This window comes from Augochlora pura, chromosome 6, assembly GCF_028453695.1.
Source record: "Augochlora pura isolate Apur16 chromosome 6, APUR_v2.2.1, whole genome shotgun sequence".
NCBI classification, from domain to species: Eukaryota; Metazoa; Arthropoda; class Insecta; order Hymenoptera; family Halictidae; genus Augochlora; species Augochlora pura.
The window spans coordinates 12021774-12036428 of NC_135777.1; the positions used below are offsets into that span (position 1 = coordinate 12021774).

A 14655-nucleotide genomic window follows, 5' to 3' on the forward strand; every position below is an offset into this window, starting at 1 on the left:
TATTTTCAATAGAAACAAGACGAATCAAGTTAAATATTTTCCATGTATACTTAAGATTATAAGAGACGTGAACCTGAATACAATATGCGTCTAATAATAATAATTTCTTCTGTATGTTGTTTCAACTCATCATTTACGAAATCATAATTTACAAAGTAAAAGAGAGTTAGCGTTCATTTATAATTGCACGTATTTAAAGGTTTAACAAACTTTCGAAGCGGTTGCGCCAATATCTCTTCTGACATTGATGGAGAATCGTTGCCCCCTTTTTAAAAAGCTCTTGTTTGTGAATGTGTTCAACATGCTGAGTGACCACCTGAAATGAAAACACGACACGATCAAAAGTTATAAAATTTATGACTCGTTATTCCGTTGTGATGCTGATGCGTACTACATAACCTGCCGCAGCAGGTAAAGCTGAAAGCAACAGCCACCCATCGTGGTCGGGCAAGGTGTAACACAAGAATCGATCTGCCATAATAGACTATACTTTTCGATTTTCGAACGCAACTCTTGATCTTCCGAAATTACCCAAGGAAATTGTTCAGCCTCAATCGAATCACTTGTAATTTGTTTTCTGTGTTCTTCTTTCCATCGCTGAAAACTATAGATTATTCTCATAGGTCCATTATGAGCTAAAATCGAATTATTTCAATTTTATTCAAAATTGGAACCAAAGAAATCCTTAGCTATTTTTGAAAGCTGATTAAAACTCCCATATTCATACGCATTGTTATATACATAGAGTCTTCATGCATTTATACAACAATTAAGTATGTAAAATATAAAACTAAAAGATATATTGAGAATTTAAGACCATTCTTGACTTATTAAAATCTTTAAACGAAGAAGCACATTTGAATTTCTCTTTCGTTTTTGCAGTTTTTCCACTAACTGTTTAATTACATAGTATTACAACAATTATATAAGTCATCGATATCCAAGAGAACAACGATTTTGATATAATAAAAACAAACTGCATGCTTTCTGTACTAATTAAGAAGTTACAAGAAGAATTTGTAAAATGTGAATAAAGAAATCACGAATTTTATACCAAGTCTTCCCAATGTATCATTTAGAATGTAATATGTTTATTTTTATAGCTTGCACGGATTAAATTAAAGAGGAAATTGAAACTGTTAACAGAATTTGCTTTACAGAATTGAATATGTCCGTAATATAAATGGATAACTAAAACCTACAAACTTATTGACAATTACCACCTACATGACAAAGTAATCGTATGCAAAATAATCATAGACTTTTGAAATGCTTAAAGTGTACTAATTAAAATAAGTACAATGAAATTATAAAGTTCAGATTTAAAGGGAAATTATGTTGACATTACAATTATGTTCATCACACTGATAATTAAATTTATAGTTCGACAGATTATTCTAAATAGGTGCTTGTACCTATTTACATCATAAAATAAAATTTACATTTGCACCATTTACGATTGTAGAAAATCAAAGAGTGCTGCAAATCTTTTTACGCAGATACCAATTTCCATAGACCATTTTATGAGACTGAAGAGTGATCTACGAGCTAGAAAATTCCTAACAGTAAAAATAAGATAACAATGCTGTTAATATATGTTGATATGCACGTGTTTTAGTAGTTTAAGAAAGTGTAAATGCCATAAATGCACAAAGGTCCACAATCTATTTGTCATATTCCCGTTAGCAATTGCCACGCAAAACGATTTTGGCGTGCCCACCGATTTACCAACTGTTTACCATTCTTTAAACTCTTTAACAGATATTTTCAACAAGAATATTAAACATTAGAACAAAAGACTTGTCGAAACAGCTTTGAGAACCGGTTTGAGCTGATAAATTAAATAATTCAAGATTCTGGCAAGGACGTTTTCGTATAGTAAACGATGAAAACCAAAGCAGCTCCGTTAAATAACTTATTTTCTATAAGCGATTGACCGCTCTTTAAGCTCTTAGCTACCTGATTCACCGATCCGATATCACTCTCGGCGAAGCGGCTGCGAAAAAATCCAGAAAATCCGTAAACCATAAATACGGGTTTACCGCGGACCTTAGTCATCGGCTCGCACAGTTCTCATATCCCGGTATAACACACGGCGGAAAATGAAAAGTTATAGAGTTTGCGACTCGTAACTCAGCTCCGTAGTTTCTATTAACCAGTCATGCAGCTCTCAGCCCTCAGCCGTGCTGAGAGAGCAAGAACCGAGGAGTCTCGCGAGTCGCTTCAGGAGCGAGCAAGGTGTAATGTCGAATCGATGTACCATAATCGCTTGGACTTAGGTGTCTTTCGTTCCGAGGCGAGTCCTCGGCGTGCTTACTGCCCACAGAACTGGTATACGCGTACCTTATGTATGCTCAGGTACTGGTTATATATACCGGGTGAAGCGCTTAACATTATCGTTCGGATTCACCTTCGGAAACGCTCTTCTTCTACGCTGTAGAATCCCTGCGTGTTTACGCAAAAGGGAAACTTTTGAATAAGTTTTCGTGACGAACGGAGCTATCAAAATTCTGCATAAGTTATCGGATTTTTCGCAGAAACACATGGAAATTAAATAAAAAAGCTGTAACGTTTCCATTTCACACTCTAAGTTATAGTATTTGTGCATGTATAATAATATACGCCCATGGATGGATGCAAATTATTGGCTTTGAACGTGATGTTTTATTTTGTTACCAGCTTCTCAGAGATACGTGCAAAGAGTGACGATAGATCATCATTTTTTAGCGTTACATATTAATTCAGACTATTTATGAGCATGTGACAGGTTGCATAAGAGATACTTTTTAATGAATCTTTGATGACAGTCGAAGCTGTGTAAATCGTTAGACTGACATATGGCATTTTAGAAATCTATTTTTCACACAACAATATCGAAATATTGTATAAGAAGGTTGTAATTTATTGATATCGTATATTAAGTCATAATGTCGACGTTCTTTTAGGATCTAGTCAATAATTGAGAAAGGGTACATGGGACGTGTACTCCAATTTTTGCATTGTCCAAGAAGCACCTATTTTTAAGGTTACATTTTTAAATTAGAAAAGTTGTAATTTCGTAGATGTAATTTACATCATGACTTCATTGTAACGTCTGACAAAATGATCACAAACCAAATAAGTTTGTTTACTTTTTATTTGTTTTAGAGATATCAAAATTCTATACATTTTCATAAACTGTAGCACCTTAAGGAACTATCATGTTTCATAAATAAGAATATAAAGTCTTGTATATATATTTACATAAACATACCATATTAGAATTACAAGTTTATTATCATTATTATTAATATTATTACTAGAAAAATGTCTAGCCGGCCATGACAATAGAATGATGTGATTTTTTCTGTTAATAAACTGCTTTTATATAAAACTATATGATTTTTCATGTTACTAAAAATATTACACGATAAAATCGAATAAAAAATAATTCATAACACTGCTCACACGCTAAATCTTTTTTCAGATAAAGATGGCGCTTTGCTGCACTATATTTATTATTTTACGGCTAGTATTTATCGATGCATCATCGACTACACCAGGAACATGGATGTAAGTATCTTTTTTTTATTTAAAACACATTAACCCTTTCGCTACGACGATTCAGTCCGCCGTTGCGCCACTCCTGAACGGAACCTCTCGCCGAAAGTGTGCACATTGCGCGTGGATAGTGTATTTGGAAGAAAAGGGATTTTTCTAGAAAACAATATACTTATAATATCTACATAAGATATAAACTTATTTAATGGGTTAAAAAGGTCTTATTAACTATTGAAAAAAGTGAAGGAATAATATACAAATAATACAGGGAAATAATATACAGTAATAAATTAAAACACAATATATAGTGATTAATAATTTAATTCTGTATGGTATATTCTAAAACACGGATGCACGCACAACCCAACATCGCATTCTTGGCATTGATATCGAGATTCTTGTCCCTTATCGTTTTCGGTACATATGCACTACACATCTTCGCGATCCTTTTTTCCCCGTTAATTTCATAACTAGAAGGAAAATGTCTTCCGTTGAGACGTGCTGCGTAATTGTTTCCGGATCTTATACAATGATTTCTTGATTCTTTGTGATATTTTTTTAAACATTTGGTCGATGAATTTTAATTAAAATTTTGCAATTAATAGTGTTTTACCCGTTTTTAATGTATACTAACAATATGAGTTCCTGTCCAGTGCTATCGAAAAATTAGGCCGTGATATTACCGGTATGTCGGAAAAATCCGTCGTTCGGCACCGCGAGTTTCCATGTGGATGACGGATATATCCGTAGACTGTACCAACAAGAAATGGCTACATATTTCAATTACATTTTGAGATCATAATATTGTTTTTTTTTTTTAATCTGTAGGTTATAAATTATACATTTATGGGAGATTAGAATAAATAGTTATTTCATTATATTTTAGGTGATATTTTTAGCGCTTTCAAATAGAGCAGAAGCTTTAATGTTGTACTAAAAAAAAGTTTAAGATATACTTAATAGTATTTAAAAATATAACCATTTATACTTCAAAATTTTTACTGCACACATAGTTTTATTGTGTTCCTAAACAGTACTGAGAACTACCCTCATAAAAACATATTCTCAAACTGTAACAGTTTGTTGAAAATATTTCTTTCAAACCGTTTTTCACGTTTCATATAACTTACTATTGTGTTTATAATTGGTCTACAAATATCTTTGATGAATTTCTCGAAGCACTCGCAAAACACAAGGCTCATATAGCGATCCATTTTTGTGACTAATATTGTAGCTGACAAATAACGTAATGAATAATAAAATAACTCTCGATGCTCTAAATTGTATAATAATTTACAGCAAAAGTAAAAGAAATACAGTATCAATATTTGTTAATAAACAGCTTTTCCTACATTTTATAATTTCATCATTCTTACAAATGTGTTCTTGTAACAGTAGTTTCAATGTAATCAGATAAAAGGAGTACGAAACAGTGCAATCTTTTGACGAGGAAAATCTTCAGCAACGTTATTCAACGAACGATTTTCCGTCAACAAATGTATGATCGCAGCATCGCTCCATTATCTCGACGCAATCGATAAATTAACACGTCGCGTCGCGAGGAGAAAGGTGCGGCCGGAGTCACCCTCGTCGAATTCTGGCAGGAATTACCTACTCGCGCGACTTCTATAATTTATAGGCTCTTTGTGCAGGCCGAGACGAAACCGTGTCGTGGGAACCCGAACGAAGATATTTTTCAAAACACTGGCCGTCTCTTTTTCCAACGTACCCATGCCATTGGTGTGTCTAATTCCTGAATTGCCGTTCTCGCCCCTTCGTTCCACCCCTGCATGTCCATGACAAATCACTGAATAGTCCCTGGATCACTGTAGTTCTTCGTCGCACAAAATTTCCATCACGCTCTGGAGGCCTTCATGCTCGACTCCGTAATTGGATTTTTCAGAAATTCTAAAGATCATGGCAGTTTCGTTAGCATTCAGCGCATTTACCAGGCCTTTCCCGCGATGGGGTGGTAATGGCGATACCAAATCGCTCGGTCAGGTAAAAATGATGAAAAGCGACGTGACAGTGGACGCCATTCGGCACGATCTTACTTTGCTTTTCACCCTTCTTTGTTCACAGTAGAGAACTCCCAAACCAGATAAAATGGTTTTTGATTTTTCTCTTACAATTGCTGAGATATTCTGAAAGTCTTTCTACGAGAAGCTTTTCAACCCTTTTCCAACGAGTAGTGACTTTCAGGCAATTACAATACAAAATTCTTATATCAGGTTTCAAAATAATTTTATCGAATTTATTTGTATTTATAAACTTTACGAAGTGTAACTATTGCATGAGCTACAAAATTCCACGTCGTGTATACAAAATGCAGTAAGTTATATGAAGTGAAAATATCGTGAGTTAGAAGAACTATTTTAGATTTCGAGTTAAAATGACTTAAAGTGCAAGGGGTTAATAAACTTCTTTATTCTAGTTCATAGTGTAATCGTACAATGTGTAAATAAATCGAATCTTGTCATTGTTATGAAACAATATACATTTGAGTTAACAACATAACCTTGACATAATTTGTGCTATACATATTTCAAAAGTAGTTGTAAGAAATATTAGCAAAAGTATGATGAGTTTAATGATCATATTGACAAATACGAAATATCTTATGCTTAAAAATGAGTTATTTATTCAGACAACATCAACCAAGGTACTTCGCCAAACAAATGCTATACGAACCTGTAGTACTAAAGTGCATATATTTTCTAATATAATAAGAAATAATATTTTCAATATTGTTTTCCTTCAAACAATAATGAGTATTATGTTAAAATGTATACGTTAAAGTCACAACTTATTATTTTGTTAGAACACTGTATGATAAACATGTGTCAAACGAAAGTATTCGATTATGCAAACGAGTATCTCTCAATCAGCACGTACAACTGAACTTCCACCGTGTAAACAAAGAGACAGCATAATACCTTCGATGGTTGATGCCGATACGTAGTCACTGACCTTTCGGATTATTGCTGCTTTCTTTTTCTTCATAATCTCTCCTGTAAGCACGCCCGATCGAAAAATGCCTAATCACATGGGCGGACCACCTCGCATCTCCATAATAGTTAATCCTTCTTACCCGGACTTAAGTTAAGAACGCGATGGATTTAATGTCGTCATCTTCATTCTATCTTTATCACAAGCTAATTAAGTTGAAGACGACGCGGCTACGTGTGCGGCCAAATCAAATCAAACTTTCCCACGGGGAAATTCATATGAATGAATTATTAGAATTTTCAATATATCCTTTAATGCTATTCATTCTCTTAATTCGTTCCCTTCTGCCTTGGATTTACTTTTTACTGTTGAAATTTTGATTACGATATTGACAGAATAAATCATTCTTTATAAATAGACTGCGGGTATTTATACAAAATAAGAATTATCGTCACCCATTTTAAGAAACTTGAATCGAATGTATTCTTTCTCTTAGTAATTTCAATCATTCAGCACTAATATGCTTATGTTTCATATTGTTCTGAAACTTTTACTAGTTTGTATCTTACATTCCCAAAAATCCATAAAGATCCGCAGTCCACTTATAAGCAAAGTATGAATGTTTTTAACAATTTCAATTTCAAATTGTCCAAACTTCATATATACAGGGTGTATCAAAATTATTGTAATTCCGGGAAGTGAAGGGTTTCTGAGGTCATTCGGAGTAACTTTTTCTTTAGCGAAAATGCAACCCGCAGCTTTGTTTACGAGCTATTAATGAAAAACAGTAGCCAATGAGATGCGAGCAGGCGAATTTTCAACGTACTGCAACGAGGTCCAGTTAACAAGCTGAACCATGCTTCGCTCCAGGACGTGACGGAAAGAGGGGGTTACACTCAACAATCTGTCTTTTCAAGAATTGTTTCAAAAATATTTTAAAATTATTTAGTGAGCAGCCGGAAATCGTTGCTAACGTAAGTTCGTTGGCATCAGATTACATTACGAAATGTATTTCTGAAATATTCTAACATTGCAAACAGTTGAAAAGTTAACGAAGTTCCATTAAAGTGAAACATTTCGTTCGTTTCTAGAGATCTCTAGAAATTGTGTTCACAAAAGTCCATTTCGTATACAAGCCACTTAGATTTTAATGAACCAATAATTTTGATACTTTATCAGCGTATCTATTCTGAATAAAATTGTCACCACTGTTACGCAATCTCTCCGCTTGTTGCGCGGGCAACTTCGTCGATAAACGTCGAGAATTTCCGTAGATAATTTATACGTTTTTTTAAAGCGACTTCGAGGTATAACGGCATAATAATGATCCAACACGGACCAACCAAAGGTCCACACACGATAAAATAATCCGTGCCAATATAAACGCGCATTATTCTCGCTAATCTGCCCTCTGCTATCGGCGTAACAACCCCTTAAGTCACGACTAAGAGCCAGTATCCAGATTAGATTCCAAGCACACACCGTGACCGTGTACGCATTTCCATCCAGAAAGTGAATTGATTCACGCCAAGCCATTCACGAGGTATTATTTCAGCGTGAATCTGTGGGGATATCGAAGTTGCTAGATTAAAGGGTGGCGTCAGGACATTTTTTTCTCAGCCCACGTGAAAAGAAAGTGGCCGACTGCGTTCTATGTATATTGGCCATTGTGTGCGACTTTCTATCGAACGTTCCGTTTTTTTCACATTTGTTGTTAGGTAATCAGTGCATATTCTGTTTACCGAACTGCTCGGCTCAATTTCAATCCTATGCTTGAACGAGAACACTTGTTTTCTTTTTTATTATAATTCAAAGAAGTCCGATTTTGTCCAAGGGAATATTTTTATTCAAAAGGATATTATTACATCAATTATCATACCATTTGGAAGCTATCGATTAAATGCTGAACATTTTTATTTATTTTTCTCGTCTTTCCAATTCTTTAAACAACAGAATTCCAACTGATTCCTCATTCCCTCGTTCTGAATACTTTCTTTTCGATTTTTATTATGTAGAACTTTAATTCTCGGCCAGCTAATTCATACCTATTTAAACTAACATAGATTATGTAATGCATTCATCATACTTTGTGTGTGTTTCAATTATTTCTCCTCATATGTTAAATATCGTTCGATAATATTATAAAATGGAAAATATAATATGATCTTCAAATAATGTAATAGTAACATAAACTTTAAATATCAATTGTAAATGTATATTACGTTGTAATATATACTATATACTTTACTATACTGTCAATATATAGTCACTATTTAAAAAATAATTGAAACTATACTTTTTGTTCTTCACATTTGGTGTAACTTAAAATTTATATCACATTGTATTATACATATTTATTGCATTCCTCTGTAAAACATATTGTATCGATAATATGTATTAAATTTCGTAATTTAAATGACATGCTGTGTAATACATGCACGTTCATGTAACTGAAGTATTCCTGTTTAATATAGTTACATGTATTACATTAAACTTCTTTATGTAAATGAAGTATTGTCGTCTAATACATATTGTACTAAATTGTTTATCATGTAACACAAGCTACATTAGACTTCTTCATATCAAGAAATTTAAAACAATAATTATCCCACTATCACGGACACGTTCGTGAGCTTGAAACAGCTTTCAATAAGATCTGAATAAAAAGTCAGAAGACAAAAATTAAAAAGTATGGTAGAACAGCAAAATGAACTTAACAATAGTAGCTAATTAAATCTAAATGTAAGACCTGTTCTTTTCGCGGGTGACGAATTGCTGGAGAAAAAACTGAATTTCGAACACCCGGTAGATGAAGCCGTACGATTGTTGCTACAATCTTTTAAGAGATGCGAGACATTACTTTTTGGGACGGCACAGCCCACAATGTCCCACGAATTTGCGTGGGCAGGATCCTTCGAAATATTATCGTTCTCTTCCTGTGATTCCCAGCGTCATTGTTTTAGGGGAGTGCAAAGTCGATGATATATCACGGCCGAAACGTGTTCCGGAATATTAATGCTCTCTATTACGCACTCCCTAGTATAATCTTATATACCTTGGGTCATTTTAGTCCTGATGGGAAAGACTATTTTTTACCCTTCGAACTTTACCAAGACTATTTGAGTCTATCGAGATACATGTTCTCATCAGAATCAGTGAATTCTTTAACTAACTACGGAATTGGGTATATTTTATTCGAATAACGAATAAAATATTATTCGTAGAAATTATTCGAACTATTATTTGAAGCTTTATTCGAATAAAATTTTATCCAGAACTAGAGCCGTACTAAAGGTTCAGAAAAGTGATGGAACAATCACATTAATTGAAAAACAAAATTGTAAATTCAAACATTGAACTTTTTAACTTTTTTATTTTCTTTTTATATTTAACTGAAATATTTCATTAAACGCAATGTACTTCCTTTATAAATCATTGAAACAATTTAGCAAAGAAAAGTTATCGACCTTCTGAATATTATTTTATGTCTTATGATTTCAACTGGCAACGTACTAGAAAATAATTTTACTGAAAAACATGGGTCCAAAAATGTGATCACTTAAACTGGAACGGTCTAACTGACAATTTCAACTGACTGCTAAAAATGTACAATTTAGATGCACCGTTTTGGACTTTGAATTGAAACAGACCCTGTTAGTTTAGGGTAAATTACTGGAAATCAGAAAATTGGAGACACCACGAATTCACACGTGATTAAATACGCTTGGGCCATTCTAGTAGACAGAGATTTGGCCCGAAAGCAACGTCATGATCAGCTCATTGAACACGCTGCATCCCTCGTTTTTGAAAACGCAATCCAATTTCTCGAAATTCGTTACGCCGATTACATGAATTCAAAGCAGGAGACCGGTGGATGGCGACGAACGGCTCTCGGCAGCAATTTTTAATGGCACATTTGGGAGTCAACCGAGTGAGATGATGGAACGACGCCGTCACAGACAGAAGTCGGGGGTCTCGAACTAGGGTAGCAATCTCAAATTCGAAACGGCTGTCCGTAAACGTTTCAGTGGCGATACGGGTACACTCGAATGCTCTAATATTGCCAATCAGACGCGCGGTACGTGTTCTACCGGCTTCTGTGCAGGGAGCCCGTGAGCACGGTACGTGGGAAACAATGAAAAGGAAGGTTTCGTTCTAGTGTTTTGATTTTGATATATTTCCAATATTCATCTTGATTGGGTGAACAGTTTAACGCCAAACCTACCATTCTAGTCAAGATGACACATCACGCAGTTTTTCAACCTCTCTAAATTCTACTAATTATAACGACACCTTCACAGTAAATGGTTGAATAAATATTTTAATTCAAATAAACATTACTATATAAATGGCGGAAACTCTATATTAATCTTGTTATTCCTACAAAGCAACACAGGTCACTTACTTTTGGTGCGAATATTAAACCTATCGAATTAAAAAGTGACTAATGTGATGCTTCACACGAGCAACAAAACAGAATTTATTTAAACTTCCCGAATTTTTACTATATTGTACGCTCGACTTAAGGAACTTATTAAATTATTTTGTACGAAAGTATCTCTATAATATTAACAATTTTAAGAGTAAAAATATTAAACCAGTTATTTCAATCGTTATAGTAGGTTTAGTTCGAACAACTTTTGAAACAGTATAACAATTTTCAAACTAGATCAAACGACTTAAATATTTTTGGAGATGTTAGAGTGTTAAAATGACAAGTTTACGCTAGGTAATATTCAATAAATTATTTTAACAAATTGCAATTATTTGAAGTGAGATAGAAATTCACGTTTTTGAATTTAAATAAAATTTAAATAAATACTGATGGATGTACAAATTTTCAGGTTTCTTAACATTTTACAAACCGGTAGCCTATAAATAACTTTTTATCCCAACCTGTAACCTGTAAATTGTTTGTCATGGCAACCAATAATTTGCTATTTATTATTGAGATATTATTATATAATTTTTAAAATATTAAATACCTTTCGCGATGGATAAAATAAATAAAATAGTTGAAATAAATATTGTTGAATGCTAATGTTATGAAAATATAAAAATGTTTACGGTCGAACAACCGATCGGTAAAATGTTAATTAGCCGTGAAAAGTATGGAAAGTGTGTATTTAATTTTTTATGCTTGTATATAAATCACTAAAACCTATGAAACACATTGTTTATTTGTATCCGAACATGTACTATTTCATTTTAGTATTTAAAAAAAAATAATTTATTTACAGTTAATTATTATTTATGCAGAACGGATCATACCATCAAAATTTACTGGTCGGCTATATGTTGTATAAAGTAATATTTCAATATTAGATAAAGTAATATTTCAAACGAAAACTATTCGATGTCGAGTAGAGTTTACAATGTAACAATTAATTATTTGATAGTTTGCCTTTTTATTAATACTATTATACATTATATAATAATACGTAATATTTGCGATTAAAACCTGTGCAGACAGTAGTATAACAGACTACTAAGATACATGTGGCTAAAAGCTAATAATACTTCGATTAATCTCCAATTTAAGTAGCGTTTGAAATGTTCTTCATTGCATTCGATGCAAGTGCGTTGGTGGTTAACGAGAGCAAGTAACATATGTTCGAGTGTTTCCGGCTTTGAATTATATGCTCTAAAAATGGGATGCTTGATATTTTTATTCTACTAATAGTAGATTGTAGTAGATTTGACTCCAGACCAATTTTCCTTAAGATACAGTTGACCGGGCCAATAATTTTTTTTCATCATGCCATTTAATTGCAAAAATTTTATTCCGAGAAAAACAGCTTCGACAATTCACAAGTTAAATTGCAAGTTAAGACTTTCATACACAATAACTTTGAAAATGTAACTGAAGAATTTACAAAGATTTCTGAACAGTTAAATTACCCCTTTTAATTTATTGATAGTTTAAGTTTTTAACATATTTTTAATACTATGAAACGTTATTTGCTGTCATCAGAAACGTCGGCTTGCAACATTTCCCTCAACTGGAGACTGCCCAAATGATCGAAACTTACGATGTAGCAGCATCCACTATTTGCCATGGGCTTAGGGGTCTCTCTCAAGGCCAAGAAAAACTATGTCAGCTGTCCGTGGATCACATGTTAAGTGTAGCTAATGGTGCGAAATTCGGGATTTTCGAATGCCAACATCAATTTTACGACCGGAGATGGAATTGCTCCACTGTTCGGGATGAGACTGTCTTCGGGCCCATACTGAGAATTGGTAAGAATCTTTCAAGAATTCTTTTGCTTCAATAATAAATAGACTACAGATTTATGCATTTGTGACAAAAAATGAGTAGGTAGAAATTAAAACAGTAATAGGATCAAAAGTATTTAGGAATACAGTAGAACTTCAATTATGCGGACCAGTCGGAAAGGGATAAACGACTGGATAATGGAACGATTGCGTAGTTACAAGACTAGTCCAAGAGGTATATTGATTTGTACAATTATTTACTTCCTATGCACTAATTTTTAGTTTTAACTATCTACATGTAGAACGAATTCAGCTAATCAATAAGTCAGCCATTAGAAGTCTGGATCATCGAGGTTCTGCTGTATCTACACTTACTTGTGTATATTAATATTATCTCGTTAACGTTATGACAGAAAGAAAGAAATTTCTACCTCGTTCTAATTTCACGCAATTGACCAAGAACGTGTTTATTTTGTACCAAGATCCACAGTCTAGTAATAAGGTTAAAAAAATGTTTAAACAATTAAAGTTTATAAAATCACGAATATTTATAATTCAATGTTGCTAATACACTTTGTACAACTGTTTAACAAAATAGTATAACAAAAAGCTTAGTGACTTTTCAAAGAAACAGTAAAAGCTTTTGCTCATACTACAATTTTTTAGAAACAGATACACATCGTGCTACTTAAAGTTCTTCAATTTTATATCGTCTTCTATTGTGCAGTAAAAATCTAAACTATCGTTGGTAATATTTTTTCGAATATGTAATTTGTTCTACTACTTAGAGTTTCCCAATTTCTTGAAGCAAGCTATTACTTATTACTAGACTCCTTATCTCTATGCAAATTCGCAAGTTCATACATTATTTTACAAAAGTTAGCAAAGTTTACAAAGTTTATTTTAAAAAAAAAATTCCTCGTTGTAACACGACAATAACGATGGTATCATACAAATCGACAGTCTAGTTGTTACTACGCATAAAATGATTACCTTTTGTGATCACACTGATCGTAAAATTGTTTTTACAATAATTGTATAAAGTAGCATTTTCTCTTTATAGCTAGCAGAGAAACTGCATTCGTTCATGCAATCACGGCTGCAGGAGTGGTTTACTCAATTAGTCGATCCTGCAGAGATGGTCAGTTATCCTCTTGCGGTTGTTCCAGAAGCAATAGACCCCGAGATTTGAAACATGATTGGATTTGGGGTGGATGCGGAGACAATCTTGAGTACGGTTACAAGTGAGTATTAATCCTTAGATAATTTCAATGTTACTTATTCCATATTTCGAATGTATAGATCAGCGTCAAATCTTCATCACCAAAGAAACGTAGGAGACATCATTGATTCTTCAATAGTATTTCGTTGAATCATAAATAATTTTTTTTTTATATATAAATTCGATTTGTTAATAAAATAAATATTCTACACTATTTACAACGACTTGTCGCTGTTTATCAAGTAGTTAAATCGAATCATCATGCTAAATAGAAATTAGTTAATTGTACGTCCATTGTAAAACACAGTAGTTAAATGATACCGAATTGTCTTTTAATGATTTTTATACTTAGAAAATAAATTGTTATTTAATTGTTTCAGATTCACACAAGCATTTGTTGACGTAAGGGAACGCGAGCGCAGCTTTAAAAGAGGCAGCAGAGAACAAGGCAGAAGTCTGATGAATCTTCACAATAATGAAGCAGGACGCAGGGTAAAACGAATTGTTCGAATTTTGTCAAATAACTTTCCTAAATATCATATGCATGTATAGATAAAACGCGTTTCAATTTTTATTGATATCAGTTGCAAGAACTTGAAAAGTATCAATTTTGTTACAGGCGGTAATTAAAAATTCCAAGGTGACATGCAAGTGCCACGGAGTTTCAGGAAGCTGTAGCTTAATCACTTGCTGGCAACAATTAGCATCCTTTCGAGAAATTGGTATGT

At 33.3% G+C, this 14655-nt stretch overlaps 1 protein-coding gene across 1 annotated transcript in view; it reads left to right on the forward strand.

The window, feature by feature from the left end:
• LOC144471194 (protein Wnt-5b) overlaps positions 1-14655 on the forward strand; it is a 29925-nt gene that overhangs the window by 12686 nt on the left and 2584 nt on the right. The window contains exons 2-6 of the mRNA XM_078183022.1: positions 3467-3552; positions 12464-12729; positions 13769-13949; positions 14308-14419; positions 14547-14649. Coding sequence (XP_078039148.1) covers positions 3467-3552; positions 12464-12729; positions 13769-13949; positions 14308-14419; positions 14547-14649 — 748 coding nt within the window. The remainder of the gene's footprint in view (positions 1-3466; positions 3553-12463; positions 12730-13768; positions 13950-14307; positions 14420-14546; positions 14650-14655) is intronic.